This window comes from Salarias fasciatus, chromosome 9 (genome assembly GCF_902148845.1).
Source record: "Salarias fasciatus chromosome 9, fSalaFa1.1, whole genome shotgun sequence".
Classification (NCBI taxonomy): domain Eukaryota; kingdom Metazoa; phylum Chordata; class Actinopteri; order Blenniiformes; family Blenniidae; genus Salarias; species Salarias fasciatus.
Genome location: NC_043753.1, coordinates 22,186,651 through 22,207,090, shown reverse-complemented (window position 1 = coordinate 22,207,090; position 20,440 = coordinate 22,186,651). Strand labels below are relative to the sequence as shown.

At 44.4% G+C, this 20,440-nt stretch overlaps 3 protein-coding genes across 3 annotated transcripts in view; 1 reads left to right on the top strand and 2 right to left on the bottom strand.

Annotated features, from left to right (window-relative positions):
* LOC115394103 (zinc finger protein 45-like) overlaps nt 1-20,440 on the bottom strand; it is a 1,173,573-nt gene that overhangs the window by 722,058 nt on the left and 431,075 nt on the right. The window lies entirely within an intron of this gene.
* On the top strand, nt 6,318-11,788 carry nrros (negative regulator of reactive oxygen species). Its single transcript, XM_030099304.1, has 3 exons — nt 6,318-6,631; nt 8,588-8,702; nt 9,266-11,788. The coding sequence occupies exons 2-3, from the start codon at nt 8,601-8,603 to the stop codon at nt 11,228-11,230; spliced, it is 2,067 nt and encodes a 688-aa protein (XP_029955164.1). The 5' UTR covers nt 6,318-6,631; nt 8,588-8,600; the 3' UTR covers nt 11,231-11,788.
* Nucleotides 14,722-20,262, bottom strand: sh3glb1a (SH3-domain GRB2-like endophilin B1a). The gene is made up of 9 exons (XM_030099370.1): nt 20,045-20,262; nt 19,534-19,675; nt 18,776-18,904; nt 18,431-18,564; nt 18,026-18,118; nt 16,217-16,306; nt 16,034-16,134; nt 15,715-15,955; nt 14,722-15,625 (listed from the first exon to the last, which is right to left on the bottom strand). Exons 1-9 carry the CDS (start codon nt 20,105-20,107, stop codon nt 15,518-15,520), a joined length of 1,101 nt encoding a protein of 366 aa, XP_029955230.1. The 5' UTR covers nt 20,108-20,262; the 3' UTR covers nt 14,722-15,517.

The following is a 20,440-nucleotide window of genomic DNA, read 5'->3' as shown; positions in this document are numbered from 1 at the left end:
CTGATCAGTGCTGTCCTTGTCTGACCTCTAAGTTTAGTAGGACATCCATTCTAAGAGGCTTGTTTTCACAAAATGAAACTTCCTGGCAAACAATTTGGTTTAGCCCCATGCAGGGGCAACCAACAAGCAACACACTAGGGTTGTTTGTAAAATATTTGTCACACCTGGCAGGGTTAGACCACCGCCAGACTGCTCAGACCACACCCAATGGCAGCGGGATCAATCGATCCCTTTGTAATCTCCCCTGGCCCCCTAGTGTTCTTCTCCCTTCGGTAGGGGAGTGGTATAAAATCCCAGTGGACAACCTACCATTTTCACATTTGCTTCAAGAACTCTCCAACAAGCAAAGATGCAGAGAAGATTCACCACTGAGAAGGCTTTAGAAATTGTTGTGTCTGACACAAAACCTTTTGACTCTGATGGAGAAGACATAGACCTTCATGCAGAATCTGACTCGGAGCAGTCTTCAGGTAAGTTTTCTCAAACATCAAATTTACGATTTAGAATATTTCATATTTACCGACTACATTTGTTACATATTTACTAACCACATTATTGACAGAGTTTAGAATAAAGACAAACAAAACAATGAAAAGAATTGTGATAAAATTTGACTAATTTCTACATTGGTATATTTCTTTTTTCTAACGATATAAATTTGTTCAATTTACGGAGCAAGATGCGCCCCCTCCCCTGGAAAAGAAACCTTGTCTGGATACCGGGGTAACAGAGACCGCAAAAGATGGGACAGTGTGGCGCAAGGAGGAGGTTGGACGAGGTTTGTGTTTTCCTCCTATTGAACCCTACGCCGCTGAAGGAGAGCCAACACATGAAGCCAGACGAAGGATCAAAACTCGCCTTCAAAGCTTCCTGTTTTCTCAGTGACCAGATGCTTTCATGCCATTCAAGCATGTACAGTTGAGCGCGCAAGAGAAACAGAGGCGGTGGATTGGTTCATGGATGTCCCAGAACTAATGGCTTTCATTGCAGTCATCATCTGGCGAGGGGTGACTATGGTTCCATCATTGTCTGACAACTGGTCAGAGATGTATGGAAATAAATGGATCATGGCAACAATGGCAAGAGACCGCTTCAAAGACATCATGCGTCACCTACGCTTTGATAGCAAGAGCACCCGGACTGAGCGATTGCAGACAGACAGGTTTGCAGCAGTTTCTGAATCATGGGGATCATTTCGAAAGAACTGCGTCAAATTCTACAGACCTGGTGGTCACATCACAACTGATGAACAGCTTTACCCATCAAAGACACGTTGCCCTTTTCTGCAATATATTGCTAGAAAACTGGATAAGGTTGGCATCACGTTTTTGGTGGCTTGCGACCTGAAATCAAAGTATATCTGCAACGTCTTTCCATATGTTTGCAAAGAACCCGGTCGTCCCAAAGAGGAGACTGTCCGAGAGTGTGGTGATGATGTTGATGGGACCATTTCTGGACCAGGGCAGAATTGTCACGACGAACAATTTTTCCACATCACTTTCACTAGCAAAAAGGTTGCTCTGCAAGAAAGCTACCATTCTTGGGACACTCAATAAGATTGGAAGAGAAATCCCCCTTTCGGCTCGAGGGATGAACAGCAATGATTTCAGCACCCAGGTGTTTTCAACAATGGATGCCACCCTGACAGTGTACGCAGCCAGCCGGAAGAAGACGGTCTACGTGTTGAGCAGTGTGCACGGTGTGATTCAGACTGAAAACAGCCGCAAAAGAAAGCCAAGCACCATCACGCTGTACAATTCCAAAAAAATACGGTGTTGATGCTGTGGATCAGATGGTGCGGGAATACAACGTACGGGCAGGAACACGAAGATAGCCAGTCACTGCGTTCTATAACATGGTTGACATGGCGGCCCTGAACGCCCATGTGCTGTATCAAGCCTGCACAGGAAAGAAGGAAAGGCGGCCAGATTTTCTGATGTGGCTTGCCAGTGAGTTGGCTGAGTCTCAAATGACAGCAAAAAAGACTGCAAAGGAAAACTGTCTTTGCAAACTGGCCGCCACACCAGATGAACCCGGCAAAAGGAGGAAGTGCCAAGTCCAGCACCGGTGCAGAAAGAGCCCTGCTACTCTTCGATGTGTCCTTTGCTACAAGTTTACTTGTGGCAAATGCACAAAAGAAGGAGTGCCAGGTCTGCTCAGACCAAGCACAGTTTTGAAATAGTTGTGACATGTGAAACACACACACACTCTGTAAATATGTGTGAATTTTATTTGTGTTTTTTGCAATGGTGTTTCAAAAAATAAACAGACCATTTGGAAAAAAAAGCTAAATTCTCTTTTGTGTATTTTTCATTCTCTTATTTTCATGTCCCTCGCTACATTGAACTCAAGAAAAAAGATGCATATGTGGTTATCCATTATAAGAGGCTTGTTTTCACAAAATGAAACTTCCTGGCAAACAATTTGGTTTAGCTGCATGCAGGGGCAGTGAACATGCAACACAGTAGGGTTGTTTGTAAAACAATGGAGACAGCTAGCAGAGTGAGAGCAGCAAGAGGCTAACACAATATTAGCATAATGAGTGACTGGTCAGACCGTATTCCATCCCACCATATGGCGCGGGGATCAGATGATCTCCAGTTCTCAAAGGTACAGAATCAAATGATCCCTCTGTAGTTGTTGAAGTGTTTAAAAATCATAGAGGCCAAGAAGTGCAGTACATCTCTCCTAAACATTTTAATTACATTGACAATACTTCTTGCACTACAAATATCAAGCCCGAAACTTTGGACAGCAGCACATTGTCAAAATACAATGAGTAAGTTTTTCAGTACTCACAGAACAGAAAGCGCGTTTCACACAAATGTCTCTTTTGAATGATCATTAGATGGGTAAAACTGAATTTTACCATAAGATGAGCAACTAACGCTAACACTACACAATGCCCAACTGGAGGATCAGTGCAGTGTTTTTCAGCCACTGTGCCATCACGTAAAGGGTGAATTCTGTCATGGACATGATTCCATACAGTTAAGGCATAGTAAATAAGCACACATTAAGAAAATATCTGATAGCTTAATGCTAACTTCTATGGGAAAATTCATTGACATGCTACCAGTTAGCACAACAGTCACAGGACTTGCTGGGACAAATTAAACAGATAATTTCTCTTACTAAATACAAAGCAAAAACTCTAATAATTCCATTGATAACAGGCAAATAATCAAACACTGAAAATTCTGGATGAATTTGTGATTTGCGTCTTGAGCCTCTCAGGCTTCCATATCTACTTTCTGTGGTTTGTTAAAATTTTTGATTGTTGTTTGTGTTTTCCTCGTAGTTACAGGTGAAGAAAAAATCTGATCTACCCAGTTTTGACAAAATATGGAAAGCTATGACTTTCCATATAGAGCCGGGTTTTTTTTAAAGAAGTGTTTCAACCAGTTTATCTTTAACGTGTGATTTAAAGTACAGCATTCTTAAAAACTTAGTCCACCATTTTCATAGTTATTAGAACAGGTTTCTTCACGTAATGAGTTCTATTCTTCCATAAGAAGTTGAGAAGTAGTTTGTCAATCTCAGTTATAAATGTGTTGTCCACAGAGAGAAAGAGAGAGATGGATATGTTAAATGTGATAAACCTGCTGTTCTGTTTTAGAGAGTAGAACTCTGCCTCTGAGAGAGAGAGACCCCAATGGCCACTTGTTCAGCTTTCTTTTTTTTTTACTCTTTGGATAATAGGACTGAAGTTTAATGAAGTTCTTTTTTGTTGGTCCTTGGTAATTCTGAAACCCAAGTAAACAAGCTCATTTTTGACTGTGAAACAACCACTTGATGCTTTTGAGCAGTCCTTAATGGACAGAATTTCACACTTATCAGGATTCAGGATTAAGCAAGAGGCCTGTCCTGTAAGAACCCATTTATAATATTCATCACAACAGAAACTTGAAAGAGTGTTGTACTTTTGTTGTATAGACTTTTAACAGCAAAGATAAAAACAAAAATTCTCCAAAATTGAATTCATTAAAGGACTGTAAAATGAATGGATGTCCAACAGTATTGAAAGCTTTGTAGAAATCTAAAAATAGCATGGGTCCACAACCCTCCTCCATCTCTGGGTAATCTATAATATCTAAGACGAGTCTGATATTGTTTGCTATATGTCGTTTACTCATGAAACTGATTGTGTCTTGTCTTTGAGTCCAATACAGACCTTAATCTTCTGCCCAATAAGACAGCTAATAATTTACAATCGTTAAGTAGGCAAATCAGGCCATTCATTTAAAATTAGTTTGTCCTTATTTGGTTTAGGAATTAAGATGGTAAATCTCTTGCTAAACTTCAATTTACTACTATTATTGTTGGTGGAAAGATATTTCTCTAGGAAAAAGATAAAATAAGAATTTTGCTCACTTTCTTCTAACCACTTAGAGTGAGATCTAATGAAAGCACCCTTTGCTTTTTGGGAAAATAATTTGTAAAGTTTGACTTGTGAATAAGAAAGTTTTTTTTTTTTTTTTTTTTTCCTCTTTTAAGGTGTCAGAGTCTTTGCTGGATAATTTAAATATCCTAGAGACAACCTTCAACTCCTTCGCTTTCCTGGCTTTGTTTGAGCACCAAACTTTCTTAAATATTTTCCTGTCTCATATTTTAGAACTTCACAGTTAAGCCCAAAACAGCTTTCCTTGTTTGCTTTAGACGAATAGAGTGAAATGATATCCTTAATTTTATTTTGGACTTCCTTATTTTGTAGTATAGAACAATTGAGCTGGAGGTGTAGGACCAGAAGAAGCATTAACAGATATGCATCTAGCTTTGTGATCAGTGAAGGGTGTAGGGCACATGCGGACCTCAACACTGTCCTTGTTTAAGCTATCAGGAATTAGCCAGTAGTCCAGGTTTTATTGCTCCATTTATACAGTCTGCTATTAGGATTCTTCTCTCTCCATATATCTACCAATTTAAATCTTTATATAAGGTCAGTTAAGTATGATTCTGTTCTGTTTTGCTAAGATAGTGGATTTTTATCTGTAGAACCATCCAAGGTAATGTTAAAATCCCCTCACAATGATATAAATACTTTTGAAAATCTAACCAGCCAACGTGTAGGAATATTTTCGATGGACAGCAGAAGGCCTATGTTTTCTTTTATTTGTATCGTAACTATAAATGTTGACAATGAAGTAGATTAACTTCAATATTTTGGCAAATGAAGTAACTGTCTGGATCACATTTTAAACCTGGTCCACGGGCGAGTCATATAGTATTACCCCAAAGTTTCTTCAGCGTGTTCAAAGAGCCCTGATCCAGCAGTGAGAGCAGATTTCCAGGATATAAACTGTTGTCTTCTCCCAGGTGATCATCAAGCAGCTGCTGGCCGCTGCAGCTGAGCTGGAGCTCCATAACGTCTTCCATCGGGACATCAAGCTGGAGAGCATCCTGGTCCAGTCTGGTGGAGACGCCCTCCGTGTCCCGGCTCATCGACCTCGGGGTGAGCTGCTTCTCCGAGCCGTCGTCGTGCCGCACAGATCAAATCAGTCGTCGTGAAGGTGCATCAAACAGTTCTTCACCATTTCCTTCTTGTGTTTTCTTCAGGAACCGTCACTCACTCGGTCGGGGCAGATACTCAGCTGGACTCACCACAGTGGGGCAGCTGGGGCAGTCTTTTTCTTCCCCTTTCAGCCCTCTTCTCTCTGTCTTCTTTCCTCTTCTTCATCACAAGGATTTAATTCAACTTCCTGAATTCTCTCACGCTACATGAAATGATTTGTGACCACAGTCTATTTCACTTTGGAAATTAAAGGTGTCATCCACAGAAAAAGCATTAGTTGACCTGTTTGAATCAAACTGACCAACATCGTCACAAAGTGACTCCAGTTTGACATGAGGAGAAAAACCTGCCATAGTCTGCTGGAGATGTAAAAGTCTCGACCTGCACTTAACCCAAAAGTAGTTCACACATTGCAGTGGTTTCATTTTTGTAGAGTGTACCAAAATGTTGCAGCAATTCGCTCCAAATGTCATCATTTAAGTTCAAAATACAGAAATTGTTTGACTGCATGTGAAGTCCAGCCCCTCAGTGTTGGGACCCTTTTGATCAATCCCCTGACATTCAGTGGTAAAATTAATGTGTGTTTAGAGTGTTGCAAGTCGGCAGGCCAGAAATCAGGCAGGAAGGGTGTGTGTGCCGAGCGGTTTCCTCTCGAATAGCTTGACTGATCAGAATGAGCAGGAGGTGTGAAGGGTGTGTTCTCGCTGGGTTTTTGTGGTATCAGTTGCACGATCGACTTGAGTTGTGAGAGCGGAGGAGCTGCGAGGAGGAGCGAGAGCGAAAGAGAGCGAGAGAGAGAGAGAGAGAGAGAGAGAGGGAGGATGGGTGCAGTGGTGCAGGGCAGCTGGAGAGGAGAGGGCAGGCCCTGCGGACCCGGGCCTGACGGGCTCTGGTCTGATTGCAGCGTGTCCATGTGACTCAGCTTCCGTTGGCTGCCTGCTTCCGTGAATAGTAAAAAAGAAAAAAAAAAAAAGAGGCATCGCCGCTTCAGTCAGTGCAGAGGGAAGCGGCTGAACTTGACACACACATGAGAACGTGCTCTGAGGCGGCAGCTCGACCAGCGACATGATCAGGGGATCAACCGTCAGTGGCTTGGGAAATCCACACCTAACCACCACTGTAAGTACGTGCGCTGTCGGCTGCAGCGTGCACAGATGCAAAATATCATGTCTCAGTTTAAAGACGCTCATTCTGAAGTTAAAGCTCTGTTTCGTGAGATTTATGTAGACTTTGTCAGTTGTTATACTGCAAAACTTCTACAAGCACGAGGTGTTCAGAAAGTGTGTGTATGTGTGTGTATGTGTTTGTGTTTGGGTGTTTGTGTGTGATGCCCATTTGTATTTGCTTGTATGTCACTGTTATGCAATGCGTGGGTTTCTGGTGCCCAGCAAGGGTTAAAAAAGGGAAAGCTGTTGTCTGCTAATGTACTTATTTCAGAGTGGTTCACACTTTCCTCAGACCACAATTTACATAAATGTTGAAATATAACGCCAAAAAAGATTAAAAATAACTCAGAAACTTAGAAAGATAACTCCTCATGGTGGAAAGTACAAGTAAAGGAATAAGACAAAAGATAAAATCTATAAATGTTTCATTATTTTACTGTTTATCAGCGTATGTAATGAAGTGTTCCTCCTGCAGATAAAAAAAACCATGCGTCACCTGGGATTTTGAAAAAACAGAAAAAGGATATTAGAACTTTACGAAATCTGTCAAAGTAATGGTGAAATGACATTCAGATTTATTATTTTTCCAGTTTGAACTTAAAAAAGACAATACTGTTCGTAGCGTGAAGCATAATTTAAAATAAAGTAGCATACCAATTGAATGTAATAAATGGATGTATCAGAAATCAGAAAGAGCTTTATTGTCATTGACAGTGAAAAATTTCACACCCTGGAAATTTTACTCGGTGCACACGCTGTTACATTATACATAAACTAGCAAAAATAAAAGAATAACAAAGTAAAAAATATGTATAAAATGTGCAATCAAGGCATGCGATAAGTGTTAAAATAGGCTAAGTATACACTGTACAGAACGGTGCATGTATGCGCCATAAAGAATAAAAACACACCGTGAGAACAAAAAAACCCAATTAAACTTACCTAAAGTTGCAATGGTCTGAAATGTCTGTGTGCTGTTTTAGAGATCACACAGATTTATTATTACATTTTTATTCATTTATTATATGTTTTTTTTTTCATCATGAGTAATGTTCCATAAAAGAGAAAGGTTGGAACTGATAGTGGTATACATGAAATAAAATAAATCAACACTTGGATTTTATTAATGTGTAAAGACTTCACATCAGAATCTGGGAGACTTCTGCTTTTCGTTCATTATTGAAGTTTTAGTGACTGAACAGGTGCTACTTTTTGTCCGATCCGTGCCGCTCTTTGAGGCAGATCTCAACTAAAATCTGGACATTTTATACATACATACATATGTATATATATATATATATATATATATATATATATATATATATATATATATATATATATATATATATATATATATATATATATATATATACACATACATATGTATGTATGTATAAAATGTCCAGATTTTAGTTTATCTGCCTCAAAGAGCGGCACGGATCGGACAAAAAGTAGCACCTGTTCAGTCACTAAAACTTTAATAATGAACGATATATATATATACATACATAAATACATACATATATATATATATATATGAAGAAACTGAAGGCAATCCCAGAGAATGTAAACTTATAAGTCCGTCCATTCGTGTTCGTCTGATCTTCAGGCTGACTCAACGCCGCTTCGTTTTGCTCATTTCATTTCATTCTCCATTTACTGACTTCCAAACCAGTCATGCAGATAAATAAAAATTGTATTTTTAAACAAAGAGCCCAGTTATCAAACCCTAATCAAAATTCTCATAAACTATAACTTTGATCTGAAGAAGAGCGCTTCAGCTCAACCTGCCCATCTCCACCCACCAGTCTGGATTTCACTTTTTTTAAATAAAATTATAGCATTTATGCATCATGGATAGAAGAAACAATCTTTTTCGTTAATCTCTCCTGTCCTGTCGTCTCAACAGTGAGGATGATAAAATGCCAGTCCACGGACTCCTTCCCATCCTGCTTTGCTTTCTACCAGTATGGAGGAGCCTGACCCCGGCCTGGAGTCATCCACACAGCAGCCAGTGCCAGCTGGTAAATCTATTGCTCTAAACTCTATTTTCTTTTAGAAAAGTCTTGTCTGTTCTCGTGATAGAGGTGGATTTATGCGCTGTGTCATGTGAGTGCTGAGTAATTCGGGTGAGAGCTGTTGAACATTATCTGACGAAACATTTCTCTTTTTTCTGTCCGTCTTACAACATTTCAATAAGCCATGCCACTCTGGAGATGTTAACATGGTGAAATATCAGTGCGAACATCCTGTTTAAGATGTGCTCACATGCTCTCCTTAACGCCGACATGCCCAAAGCCCCCGCATCCCCTCGGGACCATCGCGGCTAAATGTCAGAATTTACATGACCGAAATCATTTAGCATTAAGATCAACAAAATCCAGCATGCAGTTTCTGTTTTTAAACTCAGAGGAGGCGGCAACGTCAGAGAAATGATGTACGGAGGAGATACGCAGAATTTCATAAGTCACAAATAATCTAGTGCCAAGTCAGAACCGCAAAGGAAGAGTTGACAGTCGCGCCGACCACCCACATCCAGACACACGTTTTACATGTCTCAAAGTCTTTATTCCCACTTTGTCTGCAGGTGTTAAGAATGGCCATCTGCAGCAATGGCGAGCTCTCCTCGGTGCCTGCCAGACTGCCAGACAACATCGAGGAGCTTCAGCTCAACTATAATGCCATCCAAACACTAAAGGACGCTTCTCTCTCTCGCTACCCTTCACTAAACACCCTGGGCCTGGCTTGTAATAAGTTAGAGAAATTGGAATCCAAGACTTTCGAAGGCTTGAAACTGTTAGAGAGCCTGAATCTAGCAAGTAACAATCTTTATATCGGCTACCAGGAAACTGGCCTTGCATTAAAAAAGTTGTCCCGTCTGAGGGTTTTAGATCTTTCTGAGAATAAGCTTGATGACGAGATGGTCGTCGCTCTTCTTCAAAACCTGACATCCATAGAGTATCTGAATCTGTCCGGAAACCTCCTGCAGAGGCTGGACGAGGCCTCGTTCAGGGACCTCCACCAGCTCAGAGAGCTGGACCTGCAGAGGAACATCATGTTCGAGATCGACGGAGCGTTTGACAGCACTCCCCGACTGCAGCGGCTCAACCTGGCCTTCAACTACCTGCCCTGCCTGACCAACTTCCACATGAGCCAGCTGGTGGTGCTCAACGCCAGCCACAACAACCTCGAGTGGTTCATCTCCAGGCAGGACCTCAACGACACCTTCCAGCTGGACACCCTCGACCTCTCCAACAACAACCTCCTCTTCTTCCCCTTCCTGCCCAGCCGCAGCCGTCTGCGCTACCTTTACCTCTCCCACAACGCCATCAGATTCTACGAACGCTTCGCCGACGACGCCACCCTGCAAAACTCCAGTGCGACCGTCGAGTTTTACAACCTGAAGACGCAGGCGGCCAACGTGACGGCTCGGCTGTGGGACGACGGCCTTCACGGCGACATTTCCTCCCTGGAGATGTTGGACCTGAGGGAAAATCAAATGGATTACTTTCCCGACGGATTCATCCAGAAAATGCCAAACCTGTCCAGACTCCGAATGTGCACAAACTGCCTGGATAGTTTAAATCTAACCTCAGAACAGTTCTCAAGCAGTCTGTACGAGCTGGACGTGAGCAACAACAGACTGAGCCAGGTTTCAGCAGATGAAGGGACACTTGCCAGTCTTGGCAATCTGACATACTTTAACTTGAGCCTGAACGATCTGGAAAAGGTGCCGGTGAGATTGTTTTCCTCGCTGCGGAGCATCCGCTCAGTGGACGTCAGCTACAACAACATAGATCTTTGTTTTCCCGGGGAGGCGGAGATCGACACACACAGCTCGACTTGTGTGGAGTGGAGCAACATCGGCTCTCTGAGGCAGCTTTACCTCAAAGGGTCCAATCTCAAGACAGTCCCCACATCTGCATTCACGGGGCTGTCGCTGACACATCTGGAACTGTCCGACAACCCCGGACTCATTTTGCAAGAGTCAATAGAACCTCTCAGCAGAACGTTGCAGCATTTAGGTTTAGGGAACACTCACATGCAAGACTTTGACTTTTCACACTTCCAGAGTTTAAAGTCTCTGAATATTTCAAAGAACTCTCTGGAGCGTCTTCCATCTTCGCTTTTAAATCTCAACCTCAGAGTGCTGGACTTGAGGGACAACAGACTGTCGACGATCCCCTCAGGACAGGCCGGTGTGCTAGCGCTCAGCCTCCAGACCGTCTTCCTGTCAGGAAACCCCTTCAACTGCTGCCAGATAGAGTGGTTCAGGACGCTCGAAGCAGCAGAGACCGTCACCATGGTGGACCGATCGGTCATTGAGTGTGAGGACCTGTTCCTGATTACGCACCGGGTGGCGCACCCCCAGTCCGTCCAGTGCATCGATGAACGGGGAGAATCTATAGTGTGGTACATCCTGCTTTTTGTCTCAGGATGTCTCTTCGCCGTCGTCATTTTAGCGTTTGTTGTCCTCGCAGCCAGGCCCCAAATGCTCCCAAAATCCATCAAAAAGAACTATTTAAGCATACGTCTTTCTGACACTTTATGAAACCCTGAAGAAAAAAACTTTAGAATGAAAAATGCGACTGAATGTTTATTCACAATAAATTCATCTGAGGCATGAAACACTGGCCCAGCACACCGAGGAATCGAACAAAGACGTGTCCCTTTTCTGACATTGCTGCATGTTGCTTTTGGTGAAGTGCGTCTTAAAACCTTCAGACCGTGATGTGAAAATGTGGCTTGGTTCTTGCGGGAGTTGTGTGTGAGTGTTTGTGGGTGTTTTTGTGTGTGAGTGTGTGCGCGCGGAGATATGCAGAAGTCGTGTGATGCAAGCTGTTGCTATAAGCAGCAAAGGAAACTTGAAATTTCCTGTTTTGCTAAGATGTGCAGCAACTGCCCAGTTCTGTATCTCACAGAGGAGGGGTTTGAGGCTTCCTTCCCATCAGCAAGACGAAGATGCACCACTGACACCAAATCCCACTTTGGGGACTGACTCCGGCTGATCGATCGCCTTGTCGAGTTCGTTGTAAATTTATGCCGACTGATTCAGGCATGATTTCACAAGCATATTCCTCAAACAAAGAATTTGTATGATACAGAAAATAAAAGCACATGTTTCTTCGTACCTTTATGAGCCAGGTGCAGCTTCTGTGCAGCGGCGGTGCCGGTGGATCAGTGTGCAGCTGTACAGAGTGCAGGAAAGCTAACCAGAGAGTAACCAAAATACCACTGTGGTGATGTTCAGGGTCATGGCGGTTGTAACATAAGAAGAGAAACCAGAGTGAATCTTAGGCCAAAGCCTCAAAACACCATTACTTTTCTGCTTGTTTTGTAGATCATAAAGCTGTGAGCTAGTTACTGATAGCCACAAATGTTAATAGGGGCTTTCATTACACATGGCAGGAGCTGGAGAAGCGTGCTGAGGCCGCTTCATATTGAATTTAGATTTGAATTAAGATGTCTGACAATCTGGAAAGCGAGAAGTGAAGCTACAGAAATAAAAGTGCTGATACTGTCCTGACTAAACAGCTCACGAGCCCGGTGACACTGCTAAAGCAACTCGTAAGCAAAATGTACCACTGGAGGAAGCCACAGATTGTTGAGCAGCGATCGCTGTGAACGCACAGCTCGATAAACTGGGTGAGAGGGTGATCGCAAAACGACGACGGAGGTCAATTTCATGGTAAATTCAAACACTCGAAACATTCGACGAGGTAAGTTCACACCACATGCAAACAAGCTGCAAACCAGGCACACGTACACACACAAACACACACACACACACACACACTCAGACGCAGGTTGCTACCAGCTGTGGTTTTTTTGGTTGTGTGCTCTCGGTGCACTTCCAGCACCTAGAAAAGCGAGTGAGAATGGTGGATGGTAGGTTAAAAATGATGTGTGTGTGTGTGTGTGTGTGTGTGTGTGCGTGTGTTTATTTTGCTCTCAGTCGGGGGTCACAGTTCCTCGCTGATAAATGCAGATTAATGGAGAAGTGAAATCGGACCTGAAGTGGTCAAAAGTGATTCAATCAGACATCCGGGGTTCGTCAGAGCTGCAGTCGAGGCCAAGCAGAGCTGGACACGACGGTTTGTGACGGACTGCAGAATTAGAAAAACTAAAAGAAGAAAATACAAATTATTGTTTTGAAAAGATTAAACTTTCAGTATAAAACAGTTACACAATGTGACTGAAGGATGTTTCAGGACTTAACAGCATTATGGAACATTTATTTTTTAACAAATATATGCAAAAAAAATGCACTGATCAACAATGAATAGAACAAAAAGGTGTGTTTTTACCATAATGTTCTCAAACTTGGGATAATTTCTGAATGAATTTGTTCTCAACACATCTGGTTGCCTCAATGTGTTATTTCCACAAAAAGAAGCCCTAAATATGAGTAAAGCACTGCAGTGGGCGTCAGTTCAGAGGCTTCCAGGGACGCCCGAGCTACTTTCATTTTCTATACTCTCAATATTCATTCATATTCTTAAAGCTAAATGCACTCAAGGCTTTAGGAGGGCCAGACACCAAAACAATGGTTGTGAAAACTATTCAGTGGTGGAATTTAAGACCAAGTTATGAACTGAAATAAAACTGATCAAGGAGAGTTTTTAGTTTGAGGCGGCTCTGGAATAAAGCCAGGAATCATTGTGTCTGTACAAGCTGGATGAGTTTTACATTCTGAAGCTGCTCGGCCGAAACGGCAGAAGTGTTTTCAGAGCAGCAGCTGAGGAGAAAATGAGGCCCGACGAAAGAGGAAGTGCCGTTTTCTCAGGCAGGCTGCAGCTCATCTGCTCCTCGGTGAGAACTGGTTCAAAGCACACACTTCATCTGACCTGCTGCCGTCGAGTTTTACAAAGAGGGAAACGTAAGAGATTAGAGTAAGTGGAAGGATGCTGTGAGATTAATGAACTGTGGTTTGAGGCTCGCATGGTCAGCTCTGAGATGATGCTTCCGATAGCTATTAAGTTCCATTAAAATACCTCAAAGTCAAATATGGAGCTTTATTTTAATCTTTATGTATTTTTTTTATTGACAAATGTTTTCAAATGCACAAAAAAACCTTATGTTCTCTAAACTGAAACATTTTAAAGTTATGAAATGCCTCGGAGGTCAAGGGTCTCCATGTTTCTGCTGACTGCTGCATGTTTATGGTCATTTTTTTTCTCTTTGCTGTGTTTCTGTGATGTGAGTCACAGGCAGCTTCTTAGTCAACAGGCAGTTTGCAAAAGTCCACTTCCTCTTACCCCCTTCCTGCTTTTCTGACAGGCAGGGATGGGGCTCCGTGCTCTGGACGCATTGTTTGGTCAGGAAGAGGTTTATTTTAACCCTGTTCCTGCTGCAAAGCCGCTTGTTCTGCAGGGGGTTAAAAAACAAAAATTACATATCAAGCTGGAGCTTTCCTGGCTTCCTTTAAAGAAAAGGTCGATCAGCGACGAGCCCTCGTGACACGAGAGGTCAAATGAGGTGGAACCGAAGTGCAGAGCGTTGAAGAAAGAAGCTCCTCCTGATCAGCCACCTGCCAGGCGTCGTGCTGGAAATCTCACATTAACATGTGATCAGGAGACTCAAACAAACAAACAGAACGAATTTTGTGAGGTTCAGTTGTGCCAAATGTCAACACTTAAAGACGGGAGGAAGTGTGGGACGCGATTCTCGCTGGCAGAAGAGCTGGTGAAGTTCTCTGAATGCAGGAAGCGTCATTATCAAGATGATCTTTAATAAAATAAGAAAACAGGAAGGATATTTCCAGTCCTACAATGACTGAATGTAGCTGAAAATGCCATCACCCCCCCTTATGAAGGTAAAACAAAAAAAAAATTGTCTCAGTGCATTGAAGTGGCTGCTGATTGAAGTGGCTAACACTCTTTCCTCACAATGATTTTTAAATTTTCTCTTGCATCTGCTTCTTTTATTCATCATCTCACTTGAGTGAGAACGACGTTAAATCATGTAGCCTGTCCTGCCCTCTAGTGGTCCCAGCAGACAACCAGAAACCCGTCTCACACACACACCAAGCTCTCCACACACTCACTTTAATGCGTTTATTTTACAGTCGTATGCCATTTTCATCAGTTACACACGAAATGGAGAAGCGGCTGTGCAATAATATACTTAAAAATCTCCCACAACGGAACGGAACATGAAGACAAACGAATACATGGAGCTGAAATGTAAATTCAGGGAAGATGTTAGTAACATCAAGGTGAAGGTAAACCTTTACTTTCTGCCGTTTCTTTTTTAAAAATGTGCTTTTCAGATTACAAAAATGTCAGATTGAAATGTGGAAAAGCTGATTTCCAACTGTCAATAAGTTAACTGGGAAAGAGTGGAGTTGAAGGCTGCAGGGAGTCAATACTGCTGGTGTAGCTGCACAAAGGCTGGTCTGGAAGAGGAAGGCTTGTCGACGTTCAACACATGCTGTTAAAATACCATTCATGTTTAAGATAACCGTTACAGCTGCTGGGCTGTAAGGTCATCAGAAATAAAATCACTTCCAATTGAAGTGCTTCTTTTTATGCAATTTAATAAAAAGTGTCCTCAAAGAAAAAAAAAAAAAAAAAAAGGAAAACTTTAAGGTCACCGTCTGAGATAAATGCGTTCTGTGAACAAAAGCTTCAAACGTTACAGGCTGGGAGACGTTCTGGCACGTATGTATTTAGAAATGTACTGCAAACGAATGAGGGGACGGGTCTGTGTGCTGCAGCCCGCCCCTGGAGCGAGTCCGCTCCAGCAGAGTCCGCTCTGGCCGAGCCTCGCTCTCCTCCCGAAGGCCGACCCTCGCCGTGGAGCCGCCGGGCGGGGATAAATACGGGGTTCGGATGCCTCAGTTCAGCAGCTCCAGGTAGGTGATGGGCACTCTGCCCTTCTGGCTGCCTCGCTCGCCCATCAGCCAGTCCGAGTCCATGCCGGGGACGCTGCTGACCGTGATCACCTGCAAACACGCCGCGGGTCTTACTGCTTGCCTGGCATCGACCCCGGCGTCAGTAGTTTTCGGCGTATGTGTGGCGTTTGGGTTCTCACCTCGTCGGCCAGCAGGGACAGCTCGCTGCTGCTGGCGGCGTCATAGTCGTACAGCACCCGGGCCTTGCGGCTGCCGTTGGAGCTGCGCAGCTCGTTGAAGCCGCCCGCCGCCGCCGCCGAGCCGCCGCGGCCGCCCGCCGCCACGCTGGGCAGCGAGGCGGACACGGGGATGGTGGGCACGGAGATGCTGGCCCCGCCCGACACCGACGACTGGTTGTTGTTGGAGAACGACGAGGGGAAACTGAGGGGAGGGGAGGGGAGAGCTGAGGACTGCGGTCTGGAAAACATTCTGGAGAGAGAGAGAGAGACGGGTTTTCACCTGCCGAGCTGCTTCTGCAGGTCCACCATGTACTGGTAGCACTGGGCGTAGTACGTCGTCTGCGCCTCCACGAAGTCGCTGAGGCAGCGGAGGTGGTGCGCCTGCTGACGCACAGGGACAGATGGCGTGAGGAGCCCAGGCCGACAACATTCAGCGGCGGTGACTGGGCGAGTTCGCACGTACGTGGGTGCTGCTGACGCCTTCCAGCAGCAGCCGGGTGATCTCCGCCTGCCGGTCGAACTCGCTCTGGGTCATCCGCAGCTCCTGCTCGGCCTGAGAGCGGAGAGACAAGCGCTCAGTCTGGATCCTGCTCCGGTACGACGGTTCAGACAGAACTACAATAGGCGGGAAGTGGAGGAACACAGGACTGACGGCATGGACTCGTGAACATGGAAATATGGAGGAAACGGGCGGAAAAGTGAGCAATGGCCGGCCGAGTCTGGAAGGGGAAGCGCTTCCTTTTCCTCACATCGAGCCAAACGATTCAACATGCCGGAATAATGGCAGAAAAAAGTCCAATAAACATGTGAACAATGGCCGTGCTGTGGAGGGAGAGAGGCCAGAAAGATTCTGGTTCTGGTTTTCCAAGAGGCAGAGGAAGAGATGTAGAGACAGCAGCTGTTTACACTGTCACCAGGGGGCTTTCACAGTGTGTGAGAGTGTGTGAGAGTGTGTGAGTGTGTGTGTTCGATTCAAAGATGGCTCCAACATTCCACTCACCTCTGTCACTTCCTCTGCTCACATCTGCTGCTTTGCGTTGTGAAAACAGTGACACAGTAGTTAGAGCTACAGCTGCTGCGCCGCCGCCGCAGCCAACACAGCACATCGTCACGGCAACGAGGCGACGCCGACGCGGAGACGCGGCTCGTCCCTCTGCTTTCTAACACCGCCGGCCGCGTTCGTGCGCCGACGGTGTTATTAAAGTGTTGCTGGTGTTAACCGACAGAAACCACGGCTCCACACCTCTGCTATGGAGGAGGCCTGTCCTCTCAGGTCTCGTCACACGACAGCTGTTTGAGGAGATCAAACCTCAGAATGAGCCTCACAACATCCATCATGATAAAATAAGAAGAAGATAAAATAGTTACTCTCATCTAATAATATAAAAGAAGAACTGAAGCTCTTTGGATTCCAGCCTGAAAGTTTTAACAACTGCATTTGTGCCATAAAGGCCTTAATTTGCTTTTTAATGAAGCCAAACATGCTGGAGCTTTAAGATACACTGCAGTGATTCTGGATTCTGTGTACTGGTTGAACGCATGTTTAATCTATTTCCTCATTGGCACACCCATCCATTTTTCTCTCCGTGCAGGCGGGGTTGAGGAAAGCGTGTGAGTGTGTGTGTGTGTGTGTGTGTGTGGTGGACAGGCCGAGCCTCGAGATGATCTTCTTTAAACACACTGGGCGAGTTCTGTCTCCAGATACAAACTTCTCTGTGTGAGCCGCACAACTTGCGTGAAAAGCAGCTGAACTCGCCCACAGGAGTGTTTTCTCTCAGTTTAACAGAACCACTGGACGATTTCATCACAGGACACACACACACACACACACACCATGCGAGGAAAATAGTGAGTTTTTCGCAGTGACGCTCTTTCAGCCTCTGTTTCGTTCACAATAAATAAAACCACTAATAATTTGATTCGCCTAAAAGGCAGCTTCACTCACACATTTATCAAATTCAATATGCTAACAGGAGCAGCTTGCTTCTCACACCTAGCGGCGCACACACCGTCCGTCTGTCTGCGGGAGACGGACGCAGCGCAGCTGTAACATTAAGAAAGAGGGAGGATGATACTGACAAAACGGCCGTCCACAAAACGGGAACTCGAAACTCCTCGTCGCTGCTCATGTGACTGTTGGCAAGTCACAGGAGAGAAATGATCCGGCAGCCTCACGTTGTGCAACTCGGTGTGCCACTCATCACTGGTGTGACTTCAGACGTGTTCTTCCACAGAGAGGAAGTCCGCCAACGGCTTCGCAGCAGGAACTCACCGCGGCTCGAGCGTCGGCCATCCGGGCCTTCTTTAGCCTGGTTTTGGCTGCGTCCAGGTCCAAACGTTTGACCTGCAGTAGTTTCCGCTCTTTCTGGACACAAAGCAGAACCCAATGAAATGTCAGCGGCGCTCAGTGTTTGGATTCTGACGGGGTTATTATGGTAACGTGAGGATGTGATTCAAATATTATTACACTGAAAGGGACATATTTCAGATCTGTGCAGATCAGGGGTCCGCAAATTTTCCAAAGAAAATGAAAAATGAGCACTGCTATTGAGGGCAGTATAATACATCAATGGTTAATTACATGAAAAAAAATATTATTTAAATGAAATGAAGTACTGCAGTGCATTATGCACACCAACTTTGATTTGATGTACAGTTTTGCAGCGACTCAACCCACCAGGATGGTTTTGAAGTCACCTTCCAGAAAGTTTCTGAAAGGTGTCAGGAAGTTGATGGCAGCACTTTGGATGAATTCCCGCTCTGCTCCGCCGATCTGCTTCTGGGTCTCACCGCATTTTAGTAGAGCATTTCCTGTCAGCGGCAGAAACAAAAGGTCACTTCCACACAGCGCAGAACGGAAGCATTCGGCCCGGACCGGGAATATTGTAGAACCAGCTTGTTATTTACCATCGAGCTGTTGTGATTCGTGAATTAGAGTTACGATTTGAGCAGAGAATACTCTGATGTGACTCAGCAAAAACAAACAGTGAAGGTTTTAACAGTTCTCCGGCTCTGCGCTCACCGTAGGCTGTTCCAGGACCAAATTCACTGCCTGACTCGATCATGGACTGGCCCAGTAACTCATGGTTGTTCATCCGCGTGGGGGCTTTCTTCTCCAGCTTCTCATACACGAATTCTTCTAGTCGGACATCTGCAAATAGAAATGAGAAAACTCAATTACAGAGTCATGAGGTTACAGTCAAGGAGCTAAATGTGACCTCCAGACTGCCGCGGCAAACCATCCCACTTCCTTTTAGCTTTCACGAGAATTTCTCATTTGATTAGTCTGTGTTACATCAACAGCGATCGCAGTCTGCTTGTGTGCGGAATGTTTAATGTGAACACAGCAAGAAAACTAGAACAAATCCAGTCCACCATGTCTAAGTCTATTACACAAGGCTGCGATCGGCAGATGGGCCGTCTGTGTTTGTTGTGCCTGTGCGGCGGTCGTGCTGCAGCAGTACGGCATCCCGGCGTGAAGTGAGGAGGACGCACACAGCTGAGCTTACAGACTTCACACACAGCCGGCCTACTCATGCATGTCGGAATTTAAATATTTAGCTGTAATTTTAGTGCTTAAACTTTCATAGACTGACAAAGATGCTCTCCAGAGGAGCATATATAATTTGTGAAAGTAGGACAATGTGGTGTGAAGAGGAAAGACTGCGTCTGCAAGTGAACACATCAGGAATAAGACTTTCACCTCAGAGATGAGGGCAAAAGACTGTGTGTGGATCAAGGCATTCCTTCATCACACAGTAAAAAGTAATGCGATCTTACTGGGGTTGGGCTGCAGGAGGACTTCTGTCTGCTTCATGATCCTCTCTGTCCATTGTTTGGTGTTCTCTGCTCTGACCAGAAGGTTCTCCAAATGAGCATCCAGCTCTGTCTTCTCAGCCTGGCCGAGCTTCTCCTCTGTGAACTTGACAGTTGAATAAAAAACATGGGTTAAAGCCTTAGTAAGATTATAACTGCTGGGTAGGAGAGTTTACAAAACAGTGCTGTGGCTTAGCTTCTGTTTATGGCCAAATGTGATGTTTCTGAGGCCTGCTTGATCGAGACTTTGAACAGTTATGGTTATAATAAAGGCTGAGGCATCGCAGGGACTGTTTCGCACAAAATCGATAAGATAACGCCACAAATTATCAGAAATATGGTAATAATTAGCCACAAGCTACACAATAGCAGCCGCGTTAGCCGCTTTAGCCAGCGAGCTAATGCTATGTGAGTGGTTAGCCCAGAGGCTAACGCTAATTAGCGCCGATTTCCACCAACTAGTTGTTAAACTTACCTGCACCGCGCGGCTCAGGAAAGTACCGGCGTCTGCGGCGAACCGCTTCACGTTAAAATCCATGGCGCCGCGGTGGAATAAGTCAGTTAATAGTTAAAAAAACGCTGTCTTGGCTCGCACTCACAGTGCCATCCCTTCAGAAAATGTCATTGAAGCAACTTTTTGTCAGAGTTCCACCCAGCTGTTGATCTGAACGAAGACGATAACGGCGACAAGATCGTTACCGTCACCTCCCCTATGGGACGGCTGCGGTCAAATAGTGCGCATGCGCAGAAATCTAACGCGGAATTAAACTAAATGTTACGTAATTAGAAAAAAAACCATTTATGTGGCTGATAAAATTCCAGACACAAAATAGTATTTGACTTGAATGGAGGCGGAAATGCAGGAGAACAC

What these genes read in the sequence shown, in the direction of transcription:
- sh3glb1a (XM_030099370.1), bottom strand. Translation starts at nt 20,107, where the DNA reads ATGGATTTTAACGTGAAGCGGTTCGCCGCAGACGCCGGTACTTTCCTG. An exon ending in CCTCCTGCAGCCCAACCCCA is followed by an intron (nt 18,905 to 19,533) that starts GTAAGATCGCAT and finishes TTCTATTTGCAG; the next exon opens with ATGTCCGACTAGAAGAATTC. An exon ending in TGGCCGACGCTCGAGCCGCG is followed by an intron (nt 16,307 to 18,025) that starts GTGAGTTCCTGC and finishes CTCCGCTCTCAG; the next exon opens with GCCGAGCAGGAGCTGCGGAT.
- nrros (XM_030099304.1), top strand. Translation starts at nt 8,601, where the DNA reads ATGCCAGTCCACGGACTCCTTCCCATCCTGCTTTGCTTTCTACCAGTA. An exon ending in ACAGCAGCCAGTGCCAGCTG is followed by an intron (nt 8,703 to 9,265) that starts GTAAATCTATTG and finishes CTTTGTCTGCAG; the next exon opens with GTGTTAAGAATGGCCATCTG.